At 45.5% G+C, this 23035-nt stretch overlaps 2 protein-coding genes across 2 annotated transcripts; one reads left to right on the forward strand and one right to left on the reverse strand.

Moving 5' to 3' along the window:
- Positions 1 to 265: 265 nt before the first annotated feature.
- crmp1 (collapsin response mediator protein 1) lies at positions 266 to 9363 on the reverse strand (the record flags this gene model as incomplete). Its single annotated transcript, XM_079278073.1, has 14 exons — positions 266 to 1328; positions 1466 to 1631; positions 2487 to 2666; positions 3080 to 3250; positions 3337 to 3478; positions 4821 to 4977; positions 5102 to 5222; positions 5845 to 5913; positions 6694 to 6774; positions 6883 to 6944; positions 7279 to 7443; positions 7540 to 7724; positions 7910 to 7998; positions 9016 to 9363. 14 exons carry the CDS (start codon positions 9361 to 9363, stop codon positions 1240 to 1242), a joined length of 2025 nt encoding a protein of 674 aa, XP_079134199.1. The 3' UTR covers positions 266 to 1239.
- A 1576-nt stretch (positions 9364 to 10939) lies between these two features.
- Positions 10940 to 21703, forward strand: wfs1a (Wolfram syndrome 1a (wolframin)). Its single transcript, XM_079279203.1, has 13 exons — positions 10940 to 11051; positions 11255 to 11292; positions 11425 to 11967; positions 14249 to 14328; positions 16125 to 16269; positions 16360 to 16533; positions 16805 to 16882; positions 16972 to 17102; positions 17233 to 17370; positions 17536 to 17781; positions 18049 to 18327; positions 18443 to 18606; positions 18764 to 21703. Exons 3-13 carry the CDS (start codon positions 11430 to 11432, stop codon positions 19932 to 19934), a joined length of 3144 nt encoding a protein of 1047 aa, XP_079135329.1. The 5' UTR covers positions 10940 to 11051; positions 11255 to 11292; positions 11425 to 11429; the 3' UTR covers positions 19935 to 21703.
- The last annotated feature ends 1332 nt before the right edge of the window (positions 21704 to 23035 follow it).

The following is a 23035-nucleotide window of genomic DNA, read 5'->3' on the forward strand; positions in this document are numbered from 1 at the left end:
CAAACCTGTGACACACTGTAATATCACTCATGTTAAGTCAGTATTAAACTCTCAGAAATGTTTGTTTTACCTTTTACGACAGTCAAGTCCTTATTGATCATTATTGGTGGTTCCATTGGAGACACCAGACAACAGCAACAAAACAGAGCGGCATAGAAACACTAAAGGTACCAAGAAAACATCCAGAATCAATAGAATAAATATGAAAAACAGCTCACAAAGATTGTCAGTGAAGTTTAGTGAAGGGGGGGGGGGGGGGGCGGGGGAGTGAAAGCAGAAGCCCTTTTACATCAATGAGTTGAGTACGTCATTACAAGGAAGATCCAGCTCTGGCATGAGTGATGAGTGGCAGAAAACTATCACACACATCATAACGTCTTTACAGCACAAACTCTACTTCTTGCAGCGCACAGCTGTTTTTCGTATCTGTCCCAGCTGCTCGTCTACTTTCACGCTTTACAGGAGAGTATTGACACATTTGCATAAAGTATCTGAATTGCTTTTATCGAAGTTCACAGTAATGTTAGAAAGAATGAACCTATACCTAACCCTATTTACCAGGATAAGAATATACATCAAATGTGCCTTGTGTTTCTCCATTGCAATAATTAAACCACAAGTGTTGCGACATCTGAAGACGTTTCCATGCAATATGTGCGATGGATCCGTGTGAGCCACATTAAAAAACAAATGTTGTGAACCTCTGTTATTTCGTCTTCAGCTGTGGAAAGGAGCACCGTGTCTGAGCGGACCCACGCAGTGAGACGTGGGACGAGGGAAGAGTGAGGAGGAAGTCATGCTCACGGGAAAGGAGATAAACAACATTATGACACAGCACTGGGTTCACGTTTGGGTTCTTAGAGGGGGTGTGTGTGTGTGTGTGTGTGTGTGTGTGTGTGTGTGTGTGTGTGTGTGTGTGTGTGTGTGTGTGTGTGTGTGTGTGTGTGTGTGTGTGTGAGTGCTCTGATCATGAGTTTTCCTGTTTTGGAATGACTCGTTTGATTGTAAATCCTACTCTTCCTTTATTGGAAGTGTTTAATGTGCTTCTCCTCTGTGACCACGTCTCAAGGCAAAACTGATGAAAATGATAAAGGTCTAAAAAAGAGCGTGTCACCATTGCAGCAAAAAAACACAGAGGTGTTCACTCATGCCAGTGTGTTCACACTCTCACACACACACACACACACACTGGAGAGATGAAAGCCCCACGACGACCACACTTAGTGCACAGTCGAGTGTTCAACCAAGGCTGATATTTGAGCGACCACCGGGGGGAGCTACGATACGTTGGCCAGAGCGACGAGGGATGTAGTCATCCATCTGTGCTCCTGGGAGATGGAGACAAAATTAAAATGTACTTACTTAAAATATTGATATTTATGCTCCATTTAAGACATTAAAAGCCTCAAAGAGAATCAGTGGATTGGATTTTTAAAACTGATATGAAATACAAGATTCCTATTACCTGATAGGCTGAAGTTGGACTGGTGAAGATTGCGTATGGGTGCTGGTTGGTGAGAGGTGGGTGAGGTTTTGGCTGATGGAGAAGGAGTGATGTATTTGGGGGCAGGATCGACATCATACACAGGGCCGTCGTACAAGCCACGGGTAACGCCCTGCTGGCTCTTCGCCTGGTTAGAGAACACACAGACACACATACACACACACACACACACGCACACAGTAAGCTGTTAGTCGTCAATGCACAATTCAAATTAGAGCATGGCAAGTGATGGTTGTCTGTTTGCTTTTATGATGTCATTTCTTGTGTCTTTGATAATTTTTGACCTAAACAATTGGTGGTGATTGCTTGTATGATTCAGTTTTCTAGATTGCTCGTTCCTATTTGTCTAATATTTCATAATGTTAAACAATGAATGCCGATCCTTTAAAAAAAAGGTTGTAGGACAGAAAAAAAACACCAGCGGCAGAAATAAATCCAGGACTTTATCGCTCAATGCCAGACAAAGTCGTATATGTTGTGTTTTTAAAACATATTAGAATGTTGCCGATAAACCAAACCAAATGAAGGGGAGACACCCCGGGTGAACCGGGTGAAAAATGCAACTAACAGATGAATCCTCCCCAGTTAGTTACTTACATTAAGAAAATTATGTTTTGTTTGTTTTGCAAGTTTTCTAAAATGTTATGTTTGCAAATGAGGCATTATGTAATGGTAACTTTCAGGAGATATTTCAAGACACAAATAGACAAAGCTATAAAATAAACACCTAAATGTGTATTTTGGATGTTTTCTGTCCACTAGTCTGAAAGAAGACGTGTTATGGAAAATAAATAGACCAAAATCTAAAAATTGACCAGTGCATGACTGTACTGACAATTATTAAGCAGTGTTCTTAATACATATTGTAGACTGTAAAAAAAATAGTGCAACTATGAGGAACTGGATGTTGACTGCCTATTTAATCCTTTAATGCAAAATATTTTCAAAAGAAGTGTCTTTTGAAATGATCTGCGTACTGTACCTGGTTCCTGCATTTGACGCGCTGGTAGGCGTAGTCAGGGAAGTGCTTGCGGGGGATAAAGCGGCCGGTGCCCTGCTGGGCCTGCAGCTGGCCTTCCTCGTAAACCACGCGACCTTGACTCAACACCAGCGCCGGACCCCCACGGCACTCCAGACCCTCAAAGATGTTGTATTCTGAAGTCTGTGTGGAGAGCGATAACGCATAAAAGGCAGAGAATGAGGGGACAAAAGGGGATTAAGCAGATGAACAAGGGCAGAACTCTTTCATCCCCACCACCATTCATACTCTGTCTCAGCCCTCTGTGCTAGCATTGTATCAGAAGGCTTAATACAGGCAGTAAAACTGCAGCAGTTGAGAAGATGGGGGATGAATAAGTGAGAGGCTTGGGGCATATAGGAGGAGCAACACAGGGGGATGGGCTGGAGATGGTAGCACAGGATGGGTGAGGGGTGATGGAGGATTATAACCTAAATACGGCACCCGTCTGGATTGCCTCTTTCTCCAGCCTCCTCAGTTTCATTTCCCTGTTTCTCCATCGTATCATATCCAACAATTCATCCATCCTCTCTTGTTATTTTTCCTGTTGCTCTCACCGACTGCTGGAGTTTGGCAGTGATTGTTTTGGAGCTGTCGGGGTCCCAGATGACGACGTCCGCGTCCGAGCCCACCGCTATCCGGCCTTTGCGTGGGTACAGGTTGAAGATTTTTGCAGCGTTGGTAGATGTGACCGCCACAAACTGGTTTTCGTCCATTTTCCCCATGGCCTGCGAGACAGACAGGCAGATGATCAGGGACAAACATAACCTTCAGCCGCGGCTGCTTTATACACGCATGTATCCTTATTGCTCACCACAGCCTTGTCCCAGACGAAAGCCATCCTCTCCTCCACTCCGTTGGTTCCCTCTGGGATCAGGGTGAAGTCTTCTCTACCGATTGCTTTCTGGGAAGTGCTGTAGGCGCAGTGAGCGCTGCCCACCACCTGCAGGTCCCCGCTGAATCGAGGCAAACACAACGATATGAAATAATCCACATACACATCCCACCACATCAGGTGGTCAGCTAAAGACAATACAAGCAAGCGTGATGAACGTAAACACAGGCATTTCTATTCTCATCGAGAGTGTGGCTTAAAGTCACGTGGAACCAGTCAGAATGATGCAACGCAGCTGCAGGACCTGTCCCTTTGGCCTTAATTACAGAAAGATACACTGCATCATCAAACACATTGATATACACGAGGCTGATTAGCACCTAAGATTAGCATTGTTTCTCATCTCAGGCCTTTCAGTCAGTTGTTAATTACAGCGATTACTTCATGATAGTGAGCTGAAGGCTCATTGCCCCGATACGACGAGAGTGCCTATTACGGAAACAACGGGCAACAACTGTTGCTTATTTTGTTCCTGAAAGATTGTTGTTGGAACCTAAAAATACACCCTGTCGCTTCAGCAGAAGCTGAAAAGAAAACAGCAGCATCCACCCGCCTGGAGTTGCGGACAAAAGGGCGGAGAAGCAGAGAGGAGGAGCAGAGAGGAGGATGAGAAGGCAGGCAGTTGGTAGCCAAGGCAACAGAAGATGAAGGATTTTAGTTCCTGTGCTATTTATGGAATGGAGGACAGTCAGAAGTGTACAGCGGGATGCTCTGTGCAATGTGTGTGAAGTGAGAAGTGAGGTGGGTTTGATGCTGTGCACTTTGTCTCTCTCTAGGATAATTACAACTGAACTTCAATACTTTTTGCCTCGATGCATTGATAATAGTATGCATGTACTATTATACTGTCTACATAAATGTATGTATAAAGTTAACGGCACATAAAGTGTCTTTCAAACAACGATGTCGTCCTTTGTGCGTCCCTCCCACCACCTTCTTTCTGCCCCTCTTCTCCTCACCTTCTCTCCATCTGTTTCTCTTTTTCTCTGATGTTGTGCATTAACTACCAGCTGTTTGTGGCATGAATACCAAACACCTATCCAAGGGCAAAACAGCGACAGTTAGATCCTTGCAGGTGTCTCATTTGGTGTCATCCAGGCTGTGGCTAAATTAAATACTTCTTCTGCCCTCACTCTGTATTAACGCGACAGTTCACCCCAAAATACAAATAGCACAGCATAGCATCAATAGCACGACAGGTAAGAGGAAATATTTGTTATTTTTGATTTTGGGCTGAGCCGTCCCTTTAATTAGATATGATTTCTTTACTTGTCCCAGTGTTGAAACATGAAATATACTGTCGGCGACATACTTTGTCAGGTTTCTCAGAGAAGTATCATCACAAAGCGCTAAAAACGTGGGCTTTACGCGAAATGTTTTCCCGAAAAGGGTTGAAGACGTACCAAGCCAGTAGTGTGTTGAGGTGGTCTGGGGTTGTGGGGTCGGGACTCAAAGGTGGAGAGGTCACATAAGCAGCCGCTTTGGCCCAGTTCTTGCTCCAGTAGTGGGAGCCGTCAGTGACCAGGCTGGCTGTTATCGGCTCGCCAAAAACGACAGAACCTGTTTGAAGGGGGGGGGGGGGGGTAGCGGCACAGTGAAGGTCGGGATGTGAAAAGAAGACGTACATGAACACTGGAAGAGTCAGATAGACACTCCTGGAGCGAGTAGATGTGAAGTGGCTGACCTTTCCTGCGGGCCTGGGCGATAGTGTCGGCTGCACTCTTGCTCATTACCTTGGTGATGTACACGGGACAGTTCACACTGTTGCCAAGAGTGATGGCACGGAACACCGCCTCAGCCTCCAGCTGCGTGGACAGGAAGTAAAGAAGGCATTGAAACCTCGGATGGATGGATGGAATGATTGATGGATGGATGGATGGATATGGAATGATTGATGGATGGATGGATGGACGGACAGATAGATGGATGGATTGCTGGATGGATGGATGGACGGATGGATGGATGGATGGATGGATGGATGGATTGATGATGGATGGATGGATGGATGGACGGATGGATGGATGGATGGACGGACGGATGGATGGACGGACGGATGGATGGATGGACGGACAGATAGATGGATGGATTGATGGATGGACGGATGGACGGATGGATGGATGGATGGATGGATTGATGATGGATGGATGGATGGACGGACGGACGGATGGATGGAATGATTGATGGATGGATGGATATGGAATGATTGATGGATGGATGGATATGGAATGATTGATGGATGGATGGATGGATGGATGGACGGACGGATGGATGGACGGACAGATAGATGGATGGATGGATGGATGGACAGATGGACGGATGGATGGATAGATGGATTGATGATGGATTGATGGATTGCTGGATGAACGGATGGACAGATGGACGGATGGATGGATGGACAGATAATGGAGTGTACAGGAATGTGATCACCTCTTCGGGACGACTCAGCGGATGGCCTTCGGGTCCGGTGATTCCCATCTCGAGGATTTTTCTCTGCTCCTGAAAACACAGATGATTATCTTCATGATCAACACAATAACTGCCAGCACTGCACAGAGCACTTGTGAAATCTTCTTCTACCCACAAGACTCCCGTTTTAGTGGCATCTCATGGCTGTAAAATGAAGATTTCGTGGTCTGTCATGCTACCAAAGAAAACAGAGTGTGCTTTGTAAATCCTAGAATGCCAGCGCACCGTGTGGGAGCTTTTCGCTGGCTGCTCTTGTTGTGCTTCTGACAGCGCTGTCTGGGGAGCAGAAAACTGGGATGAAAACCAGACACCCTTTATTGTTTTTCTTTTCAAAAAATATTTTTAGTTTCATTGTTTGAGAGGGTTGGTGCTTCTAAAGGTTCCTCATCATCCATCTCCCTATGTCCATTGCGGTTAGGTTAACAAGTATGTCATTATCATTCATCGCCGCTCCCATTATCGTTCATTACCCTCATTCATCTCCACACGCGTCACGGCTCTCGCCTTAATTGTCCCCTTAATCAGGACCATCATCTCCATGACCACGACTCCCACTTTTCATCACCGCCGTCAGCCTTATCGACACCTTCGCTCTCGCCATTACATCATCATCATTAGTTTAATATCGGTCAACCGCAATGGTGGCCCGTGAAGAACCTGTCATACACGGCAGCGGCAGCAGGTTTAATCCTCCCTCTCTCTCCGTGAGAGCCGGGGAGTTACGTAAGAAGAAAGTCTCTCATCTGACGGTTACTCGAGGTTGCCAGTTGCAACTCAGGCGCAAACTAGAGGAGGCTATGTAGCGCTCACCTGAGCAATCAGGTCTCCGTTTTCAGCGTGAACTAACACCACGGCGCCCAGCTGCTTCAGGAAGGAGAAAGCCTCGTACAGCTGAGGGAGGGATGAGGCCAAACAACAAAGAGGAGGATTAATAGTGAAAGGAAAGAGCAGTGAGTCATGGATTTACATGAGCGCGGCAGTAGTGATTGTGACACGTACCTGAGAGTCCGACAGCTGGTACATGTCCTTGTAAGCCATGTACACCTGGAAGGAGTTGATGCCTGACCACAGCGGGGACCATAACAAGCAGGTGACGCAGCAGCAAGGATAAAAACACATGTACACAATGTATCACCACATGCAATAAATACAGACGAGATGAACTTCATTACAACTCTCAAGTTTACTTTTGAGGGGAAATGTGACACACAAGCAGCTGGCTCGGTTCCTGCATTGGTTTCGCTGCCCCAAAAGAAAAGTGATACTTAAAACAGCTTACAAGCAGAATTTGCACACCACCACCACGACAGCACGGCGGACAACAATGGCTTTCCACTGTGCTTTCGCTGTAAGAGGATTCAATACTCTGCCAAATTGTTTCTAAATCTGACGCACCTTTCTCTTGCACCAGCAGCTCCAGCTCATCCTTGACCATCTCGTTCCACTGGGGGATGTCTACGTGCAGCGAGTAGTCGCAACAGGCCTTCTTATCCGCAGCCTCCTGCCAGCACTCAAACGCCTCCAGCAGACTCTGCCCGGGCTCGGGGGTCACGTGGTCAACTGAGAGGCGTGGGATGGGGTCAAAGGTTAGGATTGAAAGAGTTCTACTGATATCATATATGGTTTACAGTATGTACTGCGGCATCCCACACTCACTGATCATGGTGGTGCCCCCGGCGAGCGCAGCCTTGGTGCCCTGGAGGAAATCTTCGGCAGGCCGTGTGCCCAGGTAAGACTTCATCAGACGGGTGTTGACATCTATCCCCCCCGGTATCACCAAGCGGCCGTTAGCCTCGATCACCTTGATGCCCCCCGGCACGACCAGATTCTCCCCCACCTGCCTGCCAAGGATCAGATATGGGGACCCAAAGGGATGGGGGAAAGGGAGGCGAAATGCAGGAACAGGAAGGAAGAAGTGCAGTGGTTAAAGTATGGTGGAAGAGGAGGAGGGAATAAGGAAGGGAAATCATTATCGACTGTAAAAGTATGTCAAATATTTGACATCATCGGCTCCTTCTGTACGCACTTGATGAGCCCGTTCTCAATGTAGACATCTGCATACAGAGACTGGTCATCGTTGACCACCCGCCCTCCTTTGATCAGCAGCCTTTCGCTCTGCAGGGGAAGAGAGAGATGGAGAGAAGGAGATAGGGAGAGAGGGAGCGAGGGAGTGAGGGAGAGAGGGAGCGGTTGAATTCAATCCTGACATTTTGATATATTGCACAATCAGTTATGTAATCCTCGGCAGCGGTGGACGAGGGTGCAAGGAAACGCATACAGCACTTGTGTGTGTATACACGTTTGGTGTTAATATTGCTAATATTAGTACCTTCTTTTATTTGCATTGATTGTATATAGGATGAGATAATAAACAAAATCATAGTATTCAGACGCATGAGTTTAACAAGCATGTCTGCCATGCCTCCACACCCTCTACCGACGTGGAGGGTGGCTGCATGCAACAGCTTTAAGAGGATGTTATGGCACAGGTAACCAGTGATCATCGGCTGGTGAAGGCAGCCTGACAGCCCAGCTGAATTATCAGCATCTTCAACCAATAAGCATGCTTATAAAGGAAGAACGTGAACACAGTGTGCAGTGTTATTTTCCTTCTCCACCGTGGAAATGTCTGCACGGTTGCAGAGAAAGACGTGTATAGTCCACGCGCGCACACACACCCCTACACGCGCTCACGCAAACTGCTCACGTGAGGTGAGCGCAGACAAAAACACAAGCGAGGGACGCTGTCCAGTTCAGCACCGAGACGAGCTTCATTGCATCGACGTGCATTTGCATCTTTTGGGGGATTTTTTTTATTTTTATATGAGCTACGTAGACGTAAACTAAAATGGCCAAGCTGCATTGCAGCACACAACTTCATCATTTATGCAGGCGGAGGCTTTTGTGTCAGAATAACAACTCCTGTGGGGATGTTGAATTGGGCGACATTTGACACCTTTTGCATTAAAAACAATAATGATTCAATTGCATGCTTTCAGTAGTTGGAGCCAACTTAATGTATAAATCATATTAATCGTGAACCTTGCTACATAATGACACAATTGATCAGAATTTCAAACAATAAGCCACACAGTAAAAGAAAAAGCCAAGGGAAGAAATCCTCACTCCTACCTCCCCGTTGGGGCTTTCCTTCCCCGATGAGAATCTGACCACAACACCTGGGCGAACATCGTCCGTCTCCCCGGGCGAGTCGGACGGTGACCCCTCCCGGCCCTCGCTGGACGTCTTGCCGACGTGGTCGCCGGCGTCCAACACCCTCTCGCGGCTCCCGCTTCTCGGGGTGCGGCTCTCTTTCCTCCCCACCGCGTAGTTGTCGAAGTCTATGGTCTTGCTCTCGAACGCCCCCTCCACGGAGCTGAACATCCCGGTTTTCCTCTGGTTGGGTCCGGTGGTGATCGGCCCAGCCAGGTAGACCGGCAGCTCATCCTCCCGGTTCCACGACCTTCTGCAGTCAGACATTGTGGCATCCGCGACAGACGGAGACTCGAATTTCTAAAACGATGGAGACGCCTCGCTTTTTTTAACGGGGTCACAGACAGCCCCGCCCCTCTCGCGCGCGCAGATGCTGTGAACTGGGAGATGCAGCTCTCTTAGAATATATATCCAAACAAATATAAACAAGTGAAACGATGCAGTGCTCCAGTTTAAGGAGTGGTGGAGTGTGAACTATAGTTTGCATGTGAAGTATATCAGCTCTGCAAAGAAAATGAGAGCAAGTCTCTCCCTCTCTCTCCAAGGGATGGGGGGGGGGGGAGGGGGGCTATGCGTGTCACATCAGCGGATTGAACCAGCATGTGTCATCCTTTAACCCACATCTGGAGGGAGAGACACTTTGTCAAATGGGCATGTGCTCTCAGAGTTGACACGCGCGGGAGTGTGGCTTGACTGGGGCTCCCGGGTGCTTTTACTCCACTGGGCCGAAACCGGAGGCCTGCTGGATGCTCGTGGGATGTTTGCAAATGTGAGAAGATATTCTTCCAGGCGGAAACCGACTGTCCCTTCTCACGCGCCCCCATGGGGATTCTAGGAAGAGGGAGAGAGAAAAACTGCGAGCTGTCTTTTTCAGCACTCGCGCAGGTGGACAGCTCCCAAAGGAACAATGTAGTTTACGGTGCTCGTGTACAAACGCACCTTAACACTGTACATCTATACACCGCATATATGGGAGTGGGTCTGATTATTATTGATGAAAAAGGTGCAAAGCATATGCTTGAGTAACTAACGCATGATTCATAATGATCAAATGCATGAATTAATGCAGGATATCTCGAATTCTTATTCCTGGCGTTAAGAAATGATGAAGGCACTAATGTTTACGTTTAGATGAGTTTATGTTAAATTATATGAAATCTAATAGAAAAGGGCATTTCAGACCGATGCTTTTGATGTCGGTTCTTATTGAAGTATCAAGCTGTTTCAATCAAACAGTGTAACCTCGTTATAAGACCGCTGAATGTCTCCACGTCATGGTGTGTGTGTGTGTGCGTGCGTGCGTGTGTGTGTGTGTGTGTGTGTGTGTGTGTGTGTGTGTGTGTGTGTGTGTGTGTGTGTGTGTGTGTGTGTGTGTGTGTGTGTGTGTGCGTGTGTGTCCCGATCTTGTTGTCAACCGGTGCCATATCGGAGAGAGTCAGCCTCGATTAAGAGCAGGCGTGCATATATGTAGCTTTTGACCTGGAACCCCATAATCTACTTAAATACTGCAGTTGAAATAACAGCACGTTCAGCCTCATTATACACCCATCACCCCACTACTTGAAATACTTTTTTTTTAAAGCTACAAAAAGAGACACGGGTGAGAAAACGTTCAAGGAGATGATCGCAAGAGGTAAAAAAAGAAAAGAAAAAAGGTCCTCATAAGTGTATTAAGCGAGAACGCGCAGAGTAGTCAATCGGATACGTTGACCGTCAGACTGGCGTTTATTTCTCCCTATCGGGAGCGAGGCTATTCCGCGAGGGCGGGGCCTTAAAGTTGCAGTGTTGTTACACACCAGACACATGAGAGTTTGGCCGCGGACAGTGTGCGCGTCTCCGGTTTCGAGGAACTGTGCGGAGCTCACGGAGCTCAGCATGGACGACGGACTCAACTTCTGAATTCGGGATGACAATTGACTTTGTGCCCTGAAGAAATCTGCTCGTTCAGTTGCCAAGTAAGGGTTCTTTTCTTTTTGTTTTAGTCAGAGCTGTCTTGGTTTAGTGTTGAGAATGTGCTTAACGGGAAGTACCCGTATGCTCGCACATTTATTGTCCGCGTGTGATGCATGTGTACAACTAATTTAAATTGTCAAGTTTCAAACTTTTTTTATTTGCCTCGTTTGTTTTGTTTGTTTCAAAACTCTTTCTCCTTTCAAAGGGAAGGTGTCATACGGTGCAAAATATCCAGAGGAGAAGGTTCTCGAATTCAACCCTGCCAGCTGTGTCTTCACTCATGACTCACTATTAGAAATGACCTCGATTATTTCTGCTGCAGTGTATGGTTGTCTACAAATTACTTGGCTCTTTTTTTTTCTTCTTTTATTCCAGAAAACATGGAGAAGGATTTCCCATCAACTCCAACTGCTGTCAACACCCAGGGGCCACGCCCTGTTGTGGATGGACCCTCTCTTCCCCCTCCCATACAGACCCCTCCTTCACTCGTCTCCAATAACCTCCCTGCTGCTCCCTCTCACCCCGCCGAATCACCAACAGAACCCAGAGAATCTAAACCGATGGATTGCCCTCCATCTGTAAAGGGGTCAAAGCCCTTAACTCCATCCAAACCACTCAAACCCGTTTCCAGTCCCTTCTCTCCTCCTCTGAGCAAACCTCCACTTGTTTCTTCTCCCAGCCGCTCTACCCCTCAAATGGCATCCCTTTCAAAGCTCAAATCTGCCTCCTTTACATCAGCTAGCGTGACCTGTAACTCTCTGACAGATCCCCCTACTTCTTCCTCCACTGCTTCCACTGAGGCTGCCGCAGCTTCTTCCGCCGCCCCAGTGAAACGCACCTTTGCCTCCACGGCCAAGCGGGTGATAATACAGGAAAGACTTTGGAAAGCCGAGGACAATGCCAATGATGAGGAGGAAGGTAATGCCTTTGTTTGTGAGTTTTAGTTGCGCCGAGAGCAGAAGTCTCGCGTAGTCATGTTTTCGAATGTCTCTTCATACAAGATTAAGGAATTTATTACCATTTCAATGAAACAAAACAACAAATACTGATCAACAATACAAAACAGCATCATCAGCATAGACATCAAAATACTCTCGAAATAGAACACCAACATGAACATGTAAAAATACTCTATCAGAGTGAAATACAACACAAGGGGCCGGTGCATTAAGACACCAGCGGACACAGTTAAGTTGAGTTCATGATGACAAGTTAAGGGCCCTCACTGCCTCAGGAAATGTGCTTTTACAGAAACAAGTATAGTTCTCAATGCTACGCAGCCTCTTTCCTGAAGGAAGGGGGGGGGGGGGGGTCTTACATAATTTTCAAACCAGTCCTAAGCACACAGGTGTTAAAATAAATATCAAAGATGCTTGGCAAATCTTGGCAAATTATTGTTTGTCAAGTTTATTGTGATTGTGTCATCAGCTGAGCAATTTCCATAACACTGAGATAGAGAATGTGATAACACTCGATCCCAGCAATATACAAATGGCACATCCCTGCCTTAAACATATTGCAGAAACAACAAATGTGGGTGGGCTTTCTGTACAGTATTTTGAACATTGACATTCCATTCAAGAGAAGAATAAATGGTCCCCAGGTATTTGAGGCTTTCTGCTACTCAACAGCCTGGTCATTGATAACTAAGTAAAAAGCTCATCTGTGTTTTTAAGGAAGTCCAAAACCATCTTTGGTTTTTGACTTCCTTAAAAACAAATAAAAATGAAGTATTGTTTTTTATCCAATGTTTTAATTTAATTCAACATTCAACGTTTGAATCCTTACTTAGACCACGTGCTTTTGAAGAAATTCAGCAGAGAAGAAGAGCAAGGCCTTTGCATATTCATTACCTTCTCGTCTTTACTGTGACTGGCAGGTTACTTTGCAGAACCTTTTTAGTCATGCTAACTGCAAGACTCTCTGGAATGCTAGCCCAGTATCATGGCAGGTTGTCAAATAGGAACGAAATGCGATCCGTCGGTTTTGTGTACATGGACATAAATTGTCTTTTTTTTTGTATGTTGCTCAGGATGAAAACAATCCCAATGGAAAGTCAATTAGGATGCTTGTTTGTGCTGGACACACAAATTAACCGCATCCACTTGACTATGCAACGATCAAGTGTCGTATTAAATATTGAGAAAAACCTCGTATGGTTGGCATGAGGGGAGGTGGATGGGTCCAGCAAACGCAGGACTTTTGTGAAATTTTGTTTTCTAACGTAATGTCCTGAAAAAAAAGTCTATGCAAAACATTGCATTTTCTGATTATTATTATTATGAGACTGTGTTGTAATGTCAATATCGGCATGATGGTTGGTCCAAACTGAAATATCTCAACAGTTAAAGTTAGATTAGGTTCATTGCTTATTCAGTGCCCATTATTTTCATGGTCCCCAGAGGATGAATTCTACCAACGTTGGTGATCCCTTGACTTTTTCTCTTGCTAGTGGCCAGCAGTTTGGCACTTTTGGCTTTTAGGGAAATATCTCAACAGCTGTTGAATAGATTGCCATCGTCCACGATTTTTGGTTCATGACTAAAGACCTGCAAAACTAATAACATACCCATCTGTCTCAGCTGAGCGTTTAGGGCTAACTAGCCAATGTTAGCAAGGTAACATGCGAAACTAAGATGGTGATCATGGTAAACATATTATTAAATACTCATTTAAACTTTGTGGTATTTTCCCATCATTATATTTCAGAGCTGGTGAAAGTGAAACCAACAAACTGGTTGCACCAGTGAGATATTATGCGGAGAATAAGAGACTTTGACATTTGAAATAGGGCCGCAGGCGAAGAAGATGAACTCCTTCGCTTAAAGGACACTCGGGAGACAGTAACACTCATTATGAAACTCAATGCAATCGACAAGTAATGATGTAACATCGTAGCTGCCTGCAGGCACGGTGTGTGTGTGTGTGTGTGACGGAGCTCTGGGGGCTTGTCACAAGATATCTGCATAGACAGACAGATGTACAGACTGTCACACCTACTCCGCCTCTGACTTCTTGTTATTCTCATGCTACAAGTTGTATGTCAGGTGGGCTTTGTTCATCGCTGTAATTGTGCGAATCACACTGCTCTTTCAATAAAGTTATACCACCATACAAGTATGGGGGCGAGGGTGTTATGTCATCCATTGATTCGGAGATTGGTTTTTGATTGATTGACATCTCCTGCTGTTTGCTCCAGATGAAGAACCAGAAGAGGACTTGACCCTGGAGCAGATAGAGGAGAAGGCCAAAGCCGGTGACGCCAGAGCCCAGACCCGGGTGAGTTAAAGGTGCAGTGTGTAGAATTTGGCGGCATCTAGTGGCGAGATCGCAGATTGTAACCAACTAAAACTTCTCCCGTGTGCCTAGCGTGTAGGAGCACAATGGTGGCCAACTCAAAAACTCAAATGTACTTATCTAGAGCCAGGAGCGTTTCTAGGATTCAAAGAAAGGGGGGGGGCTTAGCCCCAAGGGGAGTGGCATGTTTGCGTCCATGGCGCGCGGCAATTGTTTTTGGGGCCCATTTGGGGCCGCGGATATCCATTGTTTCAGAGGGTTCATAGATTGGTTCAATCAGAAATAGTGTGATTTTGCTGTGTAGTTTTGCTTGCATTCAGTATATGATAACACAAGAGACAGAATTTGAGGGTCATAGTGAAATGTGACAACACAAATATGAACATTTCTCAAATAAAGAGAGGGAAATTATTTTCCTGCTTGTAAAGGAAAGTATGATGATAGGCCATTGGATTGTAATTTGAAGGGGGTGAAAACATACAAACCAGAACGCACGCACATATGTAGCATGTTAGAGTTATAAATAACTTGTCCATGTGAGAAACATTAGTTTCATTTAATGACATCACCAAAATAAAAATATATATTTTTTCTTTTTTTTGAAAGCCAATAATGCCAAATGATTTGGGGGGGCTGAAGAACATTTGAGGGGGGCTTCAGCCGCCCTAAAATAGGCCTAACGACGCCCCTGTCTTGAGCCAGTGTTTGGTTTGTCCGTTCTGGGCTGCTGTAGAAAGAGGACACACTCCGTATATAAACGGCTCATTCTTAGCCAAAGAAAACACAATGTTTTTTAGTTTCAAATGGTCATACAGGAAAGAAAACTTTCAATTTCTGCCAATAGATCCCTGCTAAATACTACACACTGTTCCTATTACCCACATGCACACAGACTGGCACTTGACATTGTTTTCAATCCTGCTGGTTGACTCAGTCTGGTTGCGAGCATGTGTCTATTTTTGGCCACTTGGAAGATGATCCTTAGGCTTTCAATGTGATAGCCCGAAATACGGTCGTGCATGCAACTCATTATGGACACTATTACAGTGTCGCTGAATTTGTAGGAATAATAATGAAATATTCACACTCTATTTGCTCTACGTTCTCTACCAACGAGTACAAATGTAAAAAGAGGTGCTGGTAGAAGACGGGGGGGGATCAGAGGCTCCAATAATATCTCATATCCCATGATAGACCCACTCCACAGTAATACACAGGAAATCAGAGTTTATTGTTACTGTATGAGTGTAGCTTGATATTACTGTTGATTCACAATACACGCTGGCACTCTGAGATTTTCTGAATGAAAAGTGCCTTACAAATAAAATGCATTATTATTAATAAAAGCAGGTTCATGACATGATATATGCTTTGTGTATCTAACATAGACACAAACAGGAGCCACTTCGAATAAAGACACATCTCGTCCTCTACAAGATGCATTTAATGGTAACTGTGAGAGAAGAAAGTTATGAAATGACAGTTAAGATTAGAAACCAGTCACTTGATCTGCCACTGGGGCCTCTGCTGCCCCTTTTAGTCAGCCGTGACGGAGACACTGATGGCCACAGGGACAGGGAGTTATGGGTTTTGTAGTCATCTGTAGTCCAGATGGGGGGGGGTTCTATGAACTTTGAGCTACTTTCTGTTGAAGAAATAGTCCCTATAAAACCAGTGCCTTGAGAATTATCCAAACGAATGGAGGACATTGTCTGATTATGTTTATTTGGACAAAGCCCACTCAAGCTGAATTATTCTCCCCTTTTCTTGTGTTTCAGCTGGGTCAGCACCATTTGAGTCTTGCTGAAGAGAAGGACACAGAGCTAAACAATCTTCTGGCTGTTACCTGGCTGATTAAAGCTGCTAAACAGGGAAGAAAAGGCGCTGCGAGTGCACTGCAGCGCTGTTGGATCCAGAAAAAAGGTTAAAGTAATGGAATACCGTAAACTTTGTTCGTGCATGCTTGTGTTCGTTGCTCCTTAACTGTTCCTTCTCTGCATTGTCCACCACTAGGAATCACCCCAGAGAACGAGGCCGACATACGCAAGTTGTCAACAGAGAGTAGGTTTGAGCTGGCGGTGCGCAAAGCGGCCATGATGATGTACTGGAAACTCAACCCGGACAGGAAGAAGAAGGTGGCTGTGGCCGAGTTGCTGGAAAATGTCAGCCAGGTCAATGCAGTGCAAGGTAGGATGCACGCACACGATCACAGACACATGAACAAAGACGCAATCAAGTTTTTTAAATTTCTTTTTTATTGTGACAATCCAGCCTCATGTACTACAGACTGTCCAGAATGCTGTGGCATGTTGTCATAATGATGGCCGCTGTTAAATCATTCCCCTTTGTCATTCCAGTGTCCTCAACTGCCATGGTGGAGATTATCAGTTTGCATGCAGCAGGGCATCCAAGGAAATGTTTGTAACCCACTGATGTTGTAGTCGTTCCTCACCAACAGGTAGCACTGCAAGCCGGATTCCTGGTCCAACCTCAGGCCAGACCCAGAAAGTCCTGGAGAGCATGGTCAGCAATGAGTGTGAGTACGCAGACAGAGAGCGAGAGAAAGAGAGACACAGATATTACCCTATAACTTACCCTACAACTGTGTTCTTTGTGTCCTCTCAGCCACACAGTTGGTGGACCTGGACGACTTTGTTGAAATGACTAAAAAGTATGCACAAGGTATATCACCCCAAGCTGGCCGCCAGGTCACAGCCAAGACTGAAAGCCCCAAACCTAACGACAGCAGCGGGGAGGTAAAAGACCCAATCAGCAACAACAGAAATAATCCGTCATCATAAGGACACGGATGGCGTTTTATTTTTAATTGCAACTATTCACACTGGTGTGTGTGTGTATTTGTGTGCATGTAATTGTGTTTTAAAGCACAAGGCTGAGCTGGTGCCGTCGGGATACAAGAATGCCTTCAAACGTTCTTGGAGTTTTGGCCGAAGTGGGATGATGATGGACACGAGGCAGAACGGGGCCATGAAAAAAGCCATGGACATGAAGTCACGCTTAATGGTAATCACATCTCTATCACAATTCCTTCTATATTCCTTGAATTAACCTTCATTAAATATCTGTCTAATTTTTGTTGTATTATTCAGTTCTCTCTTCCCAGTTTTTTTTTTTCTGCATTTTTCATTTTTTGCGGTCTCCCTTCTTGTCTGTCTGTCTTCGGCTCAGGTGCTGCAGTACCCGCTGCACGGCGTCGTCGAGATGAAGGAGCACCTGGTGGACTGGGCGTCGCGGGCCGGCGTCCAGTGGCTGAGCACGGTCATCCCCACGCAGCATGTCAACGCGCTCATTTTCTTCTTCATCATCAGCAACCTGACAGTCGACCTGTTCGCTTTCGCCATCCCCTTGCTCGTCTTCTACCTGTCCTTCGTCTCCATGATCATCTGCACGCTGCGTGTCCTCCAGAGCAGCAAGGTGATTGCGGGCGGCAATTGAGGCCGATTTTTTTGTGCTTCTACACGTTTCGCTGATCTGTCAAGACAATGATGTAGTTGCAATTGTTTTTCACTTGACTAATGTGGATGAACATTTTAGATATAAAGCGGAAACATTTCTGACCTGTCAGAATGCAGTGGAGAGGCCAGTGGATGCTGATCTTAATGTCTCAAAATTGGCAATATGGGTTTATGGATGTTCAAAATCTTATTTTTTAACTCTCAGCAATGTCTTTCTCCTTCACAGACTTGGGAGAACTTAAAAGCACTGATGTCTCTGCTGACCCGTTTTGAACCCGGCCTGGACGTGGAGCAGGCCGAGACCAACTTCGGGTGGAACAACCTGGAGCCGTACCTCTACTTCATCCTGTCCGTTTTCTTCGTCATCTTCTCCTTCCCGGTAGCCGACAAGGGCTGGATCCCCTGTTCTGAGCTCTCCACCGTGGCCATCTTCTTCACTGCTGTCAGCTACAAGAGCCTCAGCCCCACAGCCGCGACATACGCACGCCGAGCCATGGTCATAGAGGTCAGTGGGGCACACTACACCGGGCATACCATATGCTATTAAATCATCAGAATCACAGCATCCTGTCGCCTATTAACTCGCCCATTTGATATTCTTTTTTCTTGTTTTCATCCAGGTTGCATCATCTCTGTGTTGCCTGACCCAGTTCCTGCCAGAGAACATGACAGTGCTGCGGTGCCTGGGGCGCACCTTCGCCACGCTGCCACTGGGGGAGTCGGTGGTGCTGAAGCTCAGCCTCCCCTGCCTGCTCTATGTTTATCTGTTCTATCTGTTCTTCAGGTGAGCAGGAGCATTTGGGGCGATTGGATGTGTTTGTTGAACACAAGTTCAGACACTGGATTGCGTCAGTGGGCTTTAAAGTCCACCCCGTCTTTTTGTTGATAAATATATGTCCACAAAAGCATTTATTTTCTCTCCCGTCTGTTTCCACCTTCAGCATGGCCAGGATGCGCAGTTTCAAGGGGACTTACTGCTTCCTGGTTCCATACCTGGTGTGCTTCATGTGGTGCGAGTTCTCCGTGGTGCTCCTCCAGTGCTCCTCCACTGTGGGTCTAATGCGCACCTGCGTGGCCTACTTCCTCTTCCTGTTCGCCCTGCCCGTTCTGGCTTTCGGCCTCGCCGCCTTGCTCTTCATCCAGCTCTTGAAGTGGCTCCTGGAGCTGGAGCTGACGAAGGTTATCGTGACCCTGGTAGTCTGCGCGATCCCTGTCAGCCTGCGGCTGTGGACGCGGTTCAGCATGTCCATTCTGGATGTCTTCCGCTCACTGACCGACCGCGGTCCGGTCAAGCTCATCTTACTCTGCATCTCCATGCTGATCCTGATTTTCTCTATCTACGTGTATCACGCAGAGGGGCAGAAGGTGTACAATTCCACCCTGACTTGGAGACAGTACAGCCAGGTGTGCGGGCCCCCCGCCTGGGAAACCAAAGGCATGGCGCAGACACAGCTGTTCTGCAGCCACCTGCACGGACACAGAGTCACCTGGGCGGGCCGTTTCAAGCACGTTCGCGTGGCCGAGACGGAGAACGGGGCACAGTCGGTCATCAACATGTTGCCAGTGTTCATGGGAGAATGGCTGCGCTGCCTGTACGGAGAGACGTATCCCAAATGCGAGCCAAAGAATGCCACGGCCTCAAACCTAACAGACGATTCGCCGTCGGCAACCGTTACGCTGCCTATACTGCTCCAAATGCAAGAGGAGGAAGAGATGTGTCAGATCAAGGCTCTGGCCAAACACTCCTGCCACATCAAGCGATTCGACAGCCACCGCTTTGAGGTGACCGTGGGGATGCTCCGGGACGGAGGTGTGGGGGACCCAACCGGGGATGTAATCCTAATGGCCAGCCATGAGTTCAGGCAAGTCCTGCTGAACCTTAATCCCGGCGATATGGTTGAGTTCGGCACCAAGCTGGATGGCCGTCTAGGAGCCAAAGCTCCGGCCTTCGAGCTGAAGGCGATCCACTGTCTGGACTGTGCTTCCTCCCTGCTGACTGGAGGCCGGCAGGTGAAGTTTGAGAGGGACTGGAGACGCACCACGATGAGAGCCCTAAAGTTCGCTTTTGATTTTTTCTTTTCTCCCCTCCTGTTTGCAAAAATCACTGCCTGACACTGAAGCTGACGCAATAATGACTCGCTTGGATCGCTGCCTTTTTCTTGTGATGTGTTCATGTAACTAATGTGACTTATGGTAATATTTACAATTTGATCCAACATGGATCTACTGCTCACCTTTATGTTGACATTTCAGCTAGGTGACAGCATTTCATTTTATTTGAAGTACTTCCTGTACTCGTGCATGCGTTTGCAAAGATTTTATCATTTCAGTTCATGTATTTTGAAAGCAGTTCAAAAATGGTCAGATACCAGCTTTCCCTTGGGACTCACTGTCACAATGACTTTGACTTAACTTTTTCTTGCCAAGAAATTTGTGTCACACTTTCAGAAAGTTGATGTTTCAATAAGTTTTGTTCTAAAGAAGAAGCCTGTTATTTGATGGTGCCAAATTATATGCAGGGAAACTAATGTTGGGTGCTGACCACTTCTGATCCCTAGAGACACTGTATATTTGTTAAAAGTGAAATATTATCGGAGTAAAAGTTATCTTTCAGATAAATGTTGCTGCTTTAGTTTAAGGAATGTCTTAATATTGGGAGTATGTTTGCATGTACAGTTTGTGTGTTTACATTAGTGCATTTTTAAATTTGCATCTGCCTATTCAGTTATTTATTTACATAGGTTGTGTGACAGAATATTTGTTTGTGGCTCTATTAGCCAAGATTTGTCTAGCTTTGTGGTCTTAAAACGCTCCGGTCTTAATCTTATTTGTGATTAATGCTCAAATGGTCCTGTGCCTTGAATTACAATGCACATAAAATGGCATTTGGAAAGCCACCATAAAACATTGATTCAGTTTTGAAGGGAGGCTGTTTATAAGCCCACAAACTTGTGAAAGTGTCGTAGTCTCAGTTTCATGGTTTGATTGACACGCTCACACACCAATCTGCCAATGCAAAGATGGCCAATGATGCAGCAACCTCATTTAAAGTTTGCATTTGTGGGTCCGCTGGAGGGAAGGGAGGCACTGGGAAACCAGGACCGTCAGACCCTGCTGCAGTAAAATTAGTTTTTTTAAAGGGACTCTGGTGCTTGGAAACACTTACACTTTCGTCCACAGGGGCCGCCAAAATCGACACAAAATGAAAGTTCCTTGTGGTAGCTTTAAGTAACTTGGAGAGGTGACTTCTAATTATGATTTAATATAAATAAACACCACTGAATTCCTCAGGGAAACAAAATGAATTAGCGTATTAGTTCCTCGAAAAAAATCGTTGGTGGTGTCTTCGACTGTAGACGTACCACCACCACCAAAACATCGAAAAGCATCCATTCCGTAGAACTAGAGAGCCAGCGGTGTGAATATTTGAAATCTTTTGTTTGGCTTCACAGTACAGAGAACCTTGACATTGCCGTGATGTTGTGATAATTTAGCCACGCTTATGAACCCAAAATAAACGTCACAGTTTTTAACTTTGCTTTCAGTCACTGTATAGATAAAACTGAATTTGTTTATTCGTTGAAAAAAGCCTCCTACTTCTTCAGCAAAATTATTTAAAAAGCAATTATTACAACTGAACTATCTGAAAAATGTTTTTTTCTTTGAGATACAGTTTTCACAGGGCAGCAACATCTTGACAAACTGATTAGATAATCAGCATATAAGACTTGTGAATACAAAGCCATATACGTGAACAGCGTTCAACTGTAACCTCTACTTACCTGTGAATGACAATCATTGATTTACAGCCTGTAAACTGAATTTGAGTGCCTTCTTGTTTTAGTCATGGAGTTTATGGGAGCGTTCAATGACGAATAAATAACTTGCCTTTTAAACTGCTCCCTATTTTGGACACTTATTCAGATTTATGGTCTAAAAGTCATTCTGATGAGAAAGAAAAAGATGTCCCATTAAATATAGACACACAGACATAAAAGGACACTTTATGTCAGATTATTTTATTAATGCACATTCCTTTCATTCACCTCATTTGAGTTTTTTTGTATCGTTAGATTTGTCTTTTTTTAAAGTATGATCGATATACACGCTAGTAGCATTGAGTAATGGGCAACATGCTGCTGCTGTGCTCCTGAACACGAATCCTCTTGCTGGTGGCATGTGGCGGCGGTTATGATGCGATTACAACTGACCTGCTCTAAACTACAGCTCGCCATTGGAGAACTGAGCCCTGGCGACTCGTACGACGCTTCAGGTGGCCTGTCACTATGGAAACTACTTTCTTGTGGGTTGTCAGTATGGATTTTGTCGAGTTGGAGACTTTGTTACACCAATCGTGTCTGCATTTAACAAGAATGGCGGACAGTGAAGACCAAAATATAGACGCTAGCCCGCAGGCGTAACCGTCTGTAAACCGTGATGAAAAGTGAGAAGAGAGTGGAACATACATTTGAACAATTGTCTTCTTTTCTTGGGGATTTAAAGGAACAGTTCACCCCCAAAATCAATAATACATATTTTGTCTCTTACCTGTAATGCTATTTATCAATCTAGATTGTTTTGGTGCGAGTTGCTTGATTTTGGAGATATCGTCCGTAGAGATGTCCGCCTTCTCTTCAAGCCATATGACACTCGGCTTGTGGTTCTCAGTAATGTTTCTTTTTAGAAATCATGACCCTGGTTACTCAAGATAATATACAGACCTTGTTGTGACCAGTTTCATGTAGGAACTATTTTCTTGAAGCCATAGTTCGTCAACGAAAAAAATGATTTCTAGAAAGACAAATTGCTGCTGAGTTGTTCAAATGTATTTTTTTTTTTTTGGGGCTTTGAGCTCCACAAGCCGAGCGCCATTTAGTCCCATTATAATGGAGAGAAGGCAGACATCACTACAGCGGTATCTCCAAAACTAGTCAACTCACACCAAAACAAACTAGATTAAAAGCACTACAGGTAAGGGGAGGGGGGTCCCTTTTTTGATTATGGGTTGAACTGTCCCTTTAAGGTTTACACAGTGAAACTGATGTTGATGTTGCTTGCACATACATATATATTATTTTTGAAGTGGAGCCTCCACCTCTGCACTGATTCTGTTACTCCACCTGCTCCAGTTTCACATCCAGACCACTTACGATTATCCCATCGGGGCCAAGGTCACTTGAAGACAAAGCACTTCACTGTAAACAATCAAATCT

The sequence above is a fragment of the Melanostigma gelatinosum genome (assembly GCF_949748355.1).
Source record: "Melanostigma gelatinosum genome assembly, chromosome: 11".
NCBI lineage: Eukaryota > Metazoa > Chordata > Actinopteri > Perciformes > Zoarcidae > Melanostigma > Melanostigma gelatinosum.

Coding starts and splice junctions, on each gene's coding strand:
- wfs1a (XM_079279203.1), top strand. CDS start 11,430: ATGGAGAAGGATTTCCCATCAACTCCAACTGCTGTCAACACCCAGGGG. Junction 11,968..14,248: donor TGCCAATGATGAGGAGGAAG/GTAATGCCTTTG, acceptor TGTTTGCTCCAG/ATGAAGAACCAGAAGAGGAC. Junction 18,607..18,763: donor CTGTTCTATCTGTTCTTCAG/GTGAGCAGGAGC, acceptor TTCCACCTTCAG/CATGGCCAGGATGCGCAGTT.